The following is a 7722-nucleotide window of genomic DNA, read 5'->3' on the forward strand; positions in this document are numbered from 1 at the left end:
TTGTTATCTTCAAGGGACACCCGAACCTCGCGATCCAGCCAGACACAAGCGCAGTTGCACACGTGTCCGCAGTGATGTTTGCCATTGGGTACGCCTCAGGCCACCGCGTGAACCTGTCGATGACGGTGAGACAGTACCTGAAATCATTAGAAGTTGTTAAAGGTCCGACAATGTCGAGGTGGATGTGTGCGAACCTGGATGAAGGAGATAGGAAAGGAGAGGTAGGGGCAGAAGTGTGGCGTGTTATCTTACTGCCTTGGCATTTGAGGCATTCGCGAGACCACTCCCTACAGTTTTTGCGAATCCCTGGCCACACGTACCTCTGTGAGACCAGTCGCACTGTAGTTGTTCTTCCAGGATGACTTAAGTTGTGCAGGGAGTCGAAAGCTTGTCTACGGAATTCTGGTGTGAGGTATGGACGCGGTGTTTCAGTTGATACGTCACAGAATATTTTTGTTGACGTCCCTGGTACCACGACTTTTTGTAACTTAAGCGACGACCCATTTCTCAATAAATGTTGCAGTTGCTCGTCAGTGCTCTGTGATTGTGCAAGGGCCTGATAGTCAATACCTTGTGTGACCTCTTCGATCCTAGACAAGGTATCAGCCACTACGTTCTGACTTCCAGGAATATACCTCACGTCTGTAGTGAACTGTGACACAAACTCGAGATGTCTGAATTGCCTAGGCGAGCAATTCTCGCTAGTTTTAACAAAGGCATGTGTGAGAGGTTTATGATCAGTTATGATGTAAAAATCTCGAGCTTCAATCATATGGCGGAAATATTTAACTGCTTCATACATAGCTAGGAGTTCTCTGTCAAATGGACTGTGCTTCTTTTCTGATGGTGTTAGTTTTTTAGAGAAAAATCCTAGAGGTTCCCAGTAGCCATTCTTGCTCTTCTGCTGCAGAACAGCGCCAACAGCGACATTTGAAGCATCCGTTGCAATGCTTAGCTCGGCTGCTGGGTCGGGATGTGCTAATAATGTCGAGTTTGCCAACGATTCCTTACAATCTTCAAATGCTTGCAACAGCTCCTGTGTCATTTGGACTGGTTGTGAGCCTTTGACATTTGTACCCATCAGAAGAGTATTAAGTGGTGCTTGTCGTTTTGCTGCGTCTGGTACAAAACGACGGTAAAAGTTCAGCATTCCTAGAATCCTTCTCAACTCTTTCACAGTTTTCGGTACAGGGTAATCTAAGATAGCTTTTACTTTACTTTCCATGGGCCGGGTACCAGCTGCTGAGACATTGTAGCCCAGAAAATTTAACTCAGGTTTACCCAGAACACATTTGGACGTGTTGATGAGTACACCATACTCAGTTAGGCGCGACAGGACCTGACGTAGATGATCCTTGTGAGATTCTTCTGAAGGAGAGAAGACCAAGATGTCATCGCAATATCCATATGTGAAATCTCCCAGACCCTGCAGAACCTCGTCTATAAATCGCTGGAATGTCTGGGCTGCATTCCTAAGGCCGAAAGTCATGAATCCAAATTCAAAAAGTCCGAAAGGTGTTGTGATGGCAGTCTTCTTGACATCTTCTGGGTTAACTGGAATCTGATTATAGGCTTTCACCAAATCAATTGTTGAGAATATTGTGCAGCCTGACAATTGGTGAGAGAAATCCTGAATATGTCTCACTGGGTACCTGTCCGGTATCGTTCGCGCGTTAAGAGCCCTATAATCTCCACAGGGTCTCCAGCCATCATCTTTCTTCTTGACCATGTGCAGAGGTGAAGACCAGCAGCTTTCTGAACGTTTAGCAGTACCATTTGCCAGCATGTCATCAAATTCTTTTTTAGCAGCTTTCAAACGAATAGGATCCAAACGTCGTGGTCTACAGGCAACAGGAGGGCCTGGAGTGGTATTTATATAGTGAATAGTGTTGTGCTTTATTGTACGTACCAGCCCACTGGGGCGTGTGACTTCAGGATACTCGCGCAGTATATTATGATACTCAGACTCGCCAGTGACTGTCTTGATGGAGACTATGCTTTCTGGTATTACTTGCCGGGGCACGGACACAGAGAGAGATGTCTTCCCGTCTACAAGGCGCTGGTTTCTACAATCAATAAGAATATTATAATAACTCAGAAAATCAATTCCTATGATTGGTTTAGACACGTCAGCTATTATGAACCGCCACACAAAATCTCGTCTCAAACCTAGGTCTAAGTGCAGTAATATTGGTCCATAAGTGTGTATAATTGTGCCATTAGCTGCAGAGAGGGTATATTTACCTTTGGAACTGGGAGTCTTAATTGCTGAACGCGGGTATACGCATAAATCTGACCCGGTGTCTATGAGGAACTGCATCTTAGAGGTCCGATCTGTCACAAAGAGACGGCCTGTTTGAGCTAGGCAGTCGCTGGCCGCTAATTCCGGCTGCCCCCGTCGTTTCCCGCTTTAAACTCACATGGTTCTGTACACTTCTTGGCTCTCGCACCAAAGTTATAATGGTACCAGCAATGAGGATGGTCAGGCGGTGGTTGTCGACTACGTGAGTGACTACGCTTGCGATTATGGTTTTCCTGTGACCTAGATCTGGAATGCGCCCTTGACTGCCTGTAGACATAAGAGGTTACACACAAAAGGAAAAAAACAAGTGCTGCCACAAAAGGAAAAAAACAAGTGTTTTCTAGATTTTACTTTTTACTGATGGGCAGTACTCGTTTAGCTTTGGACAGGAATCAGCATAGAAACCTTTCCAGTGCAAAGACTCCCAAACTTCCGAATAAGCCTAAATGATTTATCATAGATTGAACCCCAAAACCTTCCATGCTTTCAGCAGTATCGAGGTAGTTTGTCAGAGTAACAGGAACTCCTGTCAGTGGTGCGTGATGAATTGCAATGCATTGCCGCGAACCACATACTTAATGCGTTCCACAGCGGTTCAGGTTTAGTCAATAAGTGTCTAAGAGTACTCAATACTCAATACTCAATATTTTATTGCACTCCATATGTTATACAGGTGTTACATAATATAAGTATAGTACACTATGGACCCTGTAGGGCACGGCAATGTAGAAGAGAGGAGGATGCTATATTTAGATTATGTATCACAGATTATTTTTATTTATTAAGTGGTTGTTTTATTTTATTTATATTGTAATTATAAAATTTTTATATATGAGAATGTTACTATATATATTGTAGGTATATGATTATTATTTTTCCTTATATATTTAATAGGTTTTTAGTTATTATTATTATCTATAACATATTTCTATTAAAAATTTTTTACTATATTTATTTTAATTCTTTGTCATTAATATATTCTTTAATATTATAATATGCTTTATTTATGAGTATTTGTTTAAGTTTATTAGTAAATATTATATTTCTAGGTTCTTCCTTTAGGGCTTCTGGTAGTTTATTATATATTTTTATAGACATTACATAAGTACTATTGGAATGTAGGCTCATATTAGAAGTTGGTAGCATTAGTCGGTTTTTGTGTCTTAGTGACCTGTTTGCATGTCTGTCTCCACGTTTAGTAAATAAGGTAACATTGTTTCTCACAAACTTACATATTTCTAGAATGTAGATGCATGGTAAGGTAAGTATTTGGTGCTTTTTAAAGTAGGGTTGACAACTATCTGTTTGGTCTATGTTAGTTAGGACACGGATAAGTTTTTTTTGAAGAGTGAAAAGAGAAGGTGTATCAGTGCTATTACCCCACAAAATAATTCCATAGCTCAGCCACGCATATGCGTAGGCGTAGTAAGTAGTTAATGTTGTTTGAAAGTCAGTGGTCTTCTTGATTTCCCGGAGTAACCTCACACTACCCGCTTAATCCCCCGAGTAAACTTCTATCAGTAGAGGAAGCAATCAACAATTACAGCACGCTCTTCTTAGTAGTGGTGCGATAGAACCATATAAGTGTTTAAGGTTGCAAACACCTTGCTATATATTATTATTCCATTTTACTTAAAAATATATTGTTGAATTTTTATGCTAAGTAATTTAGCAATGCAAAAAATGTTATTTTTTTAGCACCCTACCTTCGTCTGAGTGTTGCGTGTTAAAAGTGATACAACATAAAAGTGGCAGGTTGCATTTATTTTCATAACTACACCAATTTATATCACAACATTTTTTTGATAGAGTAACGCCATCTCTTTCTTGATGAGCAAATTAATATAGTTCACGAATTTCCATTCTAACTGTCCTTGTTATCTGGCAGATGTAAATTATACTTACTGCCAATACTTTCCAAGTCTCCAAAAGCATCTTCTGTCTAGGCGTTGAGCAAAGGAGTTGAGTATGTCCCACCATCTTCTCTTACGCCTGTCAGCAGTATCTAAATATAAATAAAGCTATTTTTAAATTAAATTATTTACTTACATAGTAAAGCACGGTCAAGCTTAGGACTCATAAATTTGCCAGTCTACAAATTATATTTGATACCTAACCCCAAGTAGCATTTTCTTTCTGCCGTCGTTTTTGCCTATCATAGCCGAACAACTAGGCATAACTCTAATTAAAATTAAATTATACTTTAATTATACTGTATTCTATTCTTGAAGACAATAAGTTTGGCGTCAATGTATTGGACCTTGTACCACTTCTAGTGTCGAGGCACTTCCACCGATGTCCATCGATGTATCATGATCAGCTCCAGGATTGACAGTGATTTGATGGAAATCAGACATTTTAAAACGATATCATTATGTACTCGTTTAATCTTGTTATCTTACGAGTGTTTTAGAATTTTCTGTCGTTTCGAGGAGATTAGATGAATGTAAGTTTTTTTTATTATTATAATTAATTATTTATAAATTTGTGTTCTACTTGGCAAGGATATCTTCACACAGTATATTATAGATATAGTTATATTGGTGATTCAGAAAAAAAATGAATAACGAAGTTTAAGTAAAAACATCAGTTATTTATTTAAAGTATAAATTGAAAACAGTAACAGTCAATAAAACATTTTACGATTAGAATGTTTCATATTAAACATTTCAGGCATTCGACTGAATCCAAGATGTGTAGTTGGCCACGCGAATGTTGATAGCGGGGCGTGAACCGAAGCAGTTTGTGTGGACGGCGACGAGGATGCCAGACTGGTATATGCCAGAGCCGAACCCACTGCAATAGCCATTGAACTCTTGATTAGGCCATCTGGTGCAGACTACGTCAGAGGTGACTTCAGCGTCGATACCGTCAAAGCGAGTTCTGCAGAGGTCGTTGCTAATAGTCACGACCTGCTCCTCACTGATTTGGCGATCTCCCTCCTAATGGGAAGAAAACAATTATTCATAGACTTGGCACAGAGAAATCGCTTTATCGTAGTCAGAGCACTAGGCAGTGAAAGGCAGGAAATTCAAAATTTATTAATTATCCATAATGTAGAAAAAAAATAGTACTCGCTACTTACAATTTGGCGCCAGCTCGTAGCCCAAACGTTCAGGTCGTCAGCAAGGTGGTACCCAGCAATAGGTGCGGGCCGAATGTTGTGGCTGTAGGTAAATACTGGCATGCGGACAATAGACAGGTCAGAATGTAAATTAGCGTCGTTGAAGTCAGGGTGTATGATCAATTGTAAGGCGGGAAGAACCTGGCCACCTGAGTTGGTGTAAGACGATCCAATTCGGACGCGGTATTGAGAAGGAGGACGGTAGCTGAAAGAGACAATTGAAGAATAAAATAGCGTAATGGTTAATAAGTAATAAGTTTTATCGAGCAATATTTCTGATTTTGCAGTTCATAACCGTTTGTAAGTTTAACAAAAAATATTAAAATGCCTAATGATTTTTAAAGGCAGTTTCAGTATTTCAATTATAATTAAGTTATAAAAACCATTAGACGTAAATGCATGTACAATTCTGGTGATCTACATATTTGTTCTTCTTATTCTATAACATAATGTGTGGCCAGCCAGCTGCTCGGGACATATTATTGTGCACAAGGGACAGCGAAAACACAGGATTACAATCTATTTCCTTAAACTAATAGCCCGATAGGACGGCAATCCGTGCAAGCTTTATTCATAGAAGCCAACATCCCAAAGACTGCAAACCGATAGTTTAGAAGCTAGGATGCAAAAGTTACTTACTACATGCAATGGCCAGCTGTCAGGATAGACCTGTTGTTGATGATGACACCGGCGCAGACATAAACCAAGGCGATGTCATCCCAAGTGCTGAGGATGGAGGCGCTGGAGGGATACTGGTCGATAGTGGATAAACTTTTATCACTCAGTCTTGAAGTGCTAGGCACGGCTGAAAGCAAACGAACGATTAGGTTGCAAATATAACAAAATTTCCCTGTAAAGTGAAAAACCTTAAACATGAGTAAATGAAATTCCGTTCTAAAATCTACTGGTTTCACATTTGGGAGGGATGAAACAAAACATTTTTTCCCTAACTTATCAATTAAAAAAATATAGAAATAAGGATAACGCGGCGTCATTCTTACTTGCAGAGCTTCAAATATATTCTAAATCTAGTTCACTAATTTCGGCATATCATAAAGTGGTGAATTAAAAAAACTATAACTCTTTGAGACCAGCTTGCTTACCTGCCACAGCCGCCAAGCAGAAAGCCAACAGAGCAACGCCACGCATCGTTCGAGTTTCAGTCTTCCACAATTGAGAGTGCTGAAAATAGAAACAAATACTATATATATAGGAAGATAATGTTGACGACAATTTAAGCCTGCGAGGCTAATCAATGACTATCTAATAATAATAAGATAAATTGGGTCCATTATTTTTTTGTTAGGAATCTTTGAGATAGGAATATTGGGAGATTATTTATATCTTTTAATCACAATACATTATTGTAATATCATCCATAGGGCTGATTCATATTGGTTTTATCACCTAGTTTTTTTAAATCATCTAGTTTTGGAATCAACAGGGTTCCATAACGATGAGCTGTGCGAGACGGGCGAACACGCGAATAAACCATTCTTGAACAATTATTTTTTGATCACGTATGTAAATCAATTTGAAATTCTCCTTAAATTTTATCCCGTCTGAAATAGCAAATAACAAGCGTTTGACCTCAAGTATTTGAAGTGCTTTGATTCATTTGTATTCAATTAGGTAACTTTACCACTTGACGTGCCTGGGGACATGCATAAACACCTTGTTCTATAGCTTTGTTCAACTATAAATAGATCTAGCTGTAACAGTTGAAGCCAAAGACGAAAAAGAAAAATGGAGGGTTCTTGATATAGCCAAGTCAACTGGATGAGGAATATACATAGTAGCGGCTAAGCCAGGGCTGTTTATTATACAAAAATCATGATAAAATCTAAGCCTGTACTAGTACTTACGACAATCTTCATTGAACATCACCCATATTCGCCCTAACCTTGCCGCTTTTAAGTGTTCATGCTGTGAAAAAACAAAGCGCGCAGCAAACTCCCCGGAGGCACGCTGTCTTTCTTCTTTTTCATCTTATACCGTTACAATGGACAGAATCTCTGAAACTTAAGAAATTCTTTTTCCCTTGAACACTGTTCCGATTTAAAGCAACGTTATTGATGAGCAAACTTGGGTAGCAAAATTTCCAGCACAAGTATTTTGGAGCTTCGAAGTTCTTAAAATCATACCAAATTAATTCACACTTAAAACTATCTCAAAACATTTTTCTTCCGAAAATAAACTTAACTTCGATGTGGAGAATCATTCCTCCTCCTTCCAGACAATGGACATTCGTTAATTATTATCTTAGTTTTAAACATATCACAAGGCTTCTTCTTTA

General features: G+C 39.0%; 1 protein-coding gene across 1 annotated transcript; it reads right to left on the bottom strand.

Moving 5' to 3' along the window:
* Window positions 1–4917: 4917 nt before the first annotated feature.
* Window positions 4918–7486, bottom strand: LOC113497669 (trypsin CFT-1-like). Its single transcript, XM_026877335.1, has 5 exons — window positions 7292–7486; window positions 6530–6608; window positions 6066–6231; window positions 5388–5631; window positions 4918–5244 (listed from the first exon to the last, which is right to left on the bottom strand). Exons 1-5 carry the CDS (start codon window positions 7301–7303, stop codon window positions 4972–4974), a joined length of 774 nt encoding a protein of 257 aa, XP_026733136.1. The 5' UTR covers window positions 7304–7486; the 3' UTR covers window positions 4918–4971.
* Window positions 7487–7722: the final 236 nt, after the last annotated feature.

This window comes from Trichoplusia ni, chromosome 9 (genome assembly GCF_003590095.1).
Source record: "Trichoplusia ni isolate ovarian cell line Hi5 chromosome 9, tn1, whole genome shotgun sequence".
Classification (NCBI taxonomy): Eukaryota; Metazoa; Arthropoda; class Insecta; order Lepidoptera; family Noctuidae; genus Trichoplusia; species Trichoplusia ni.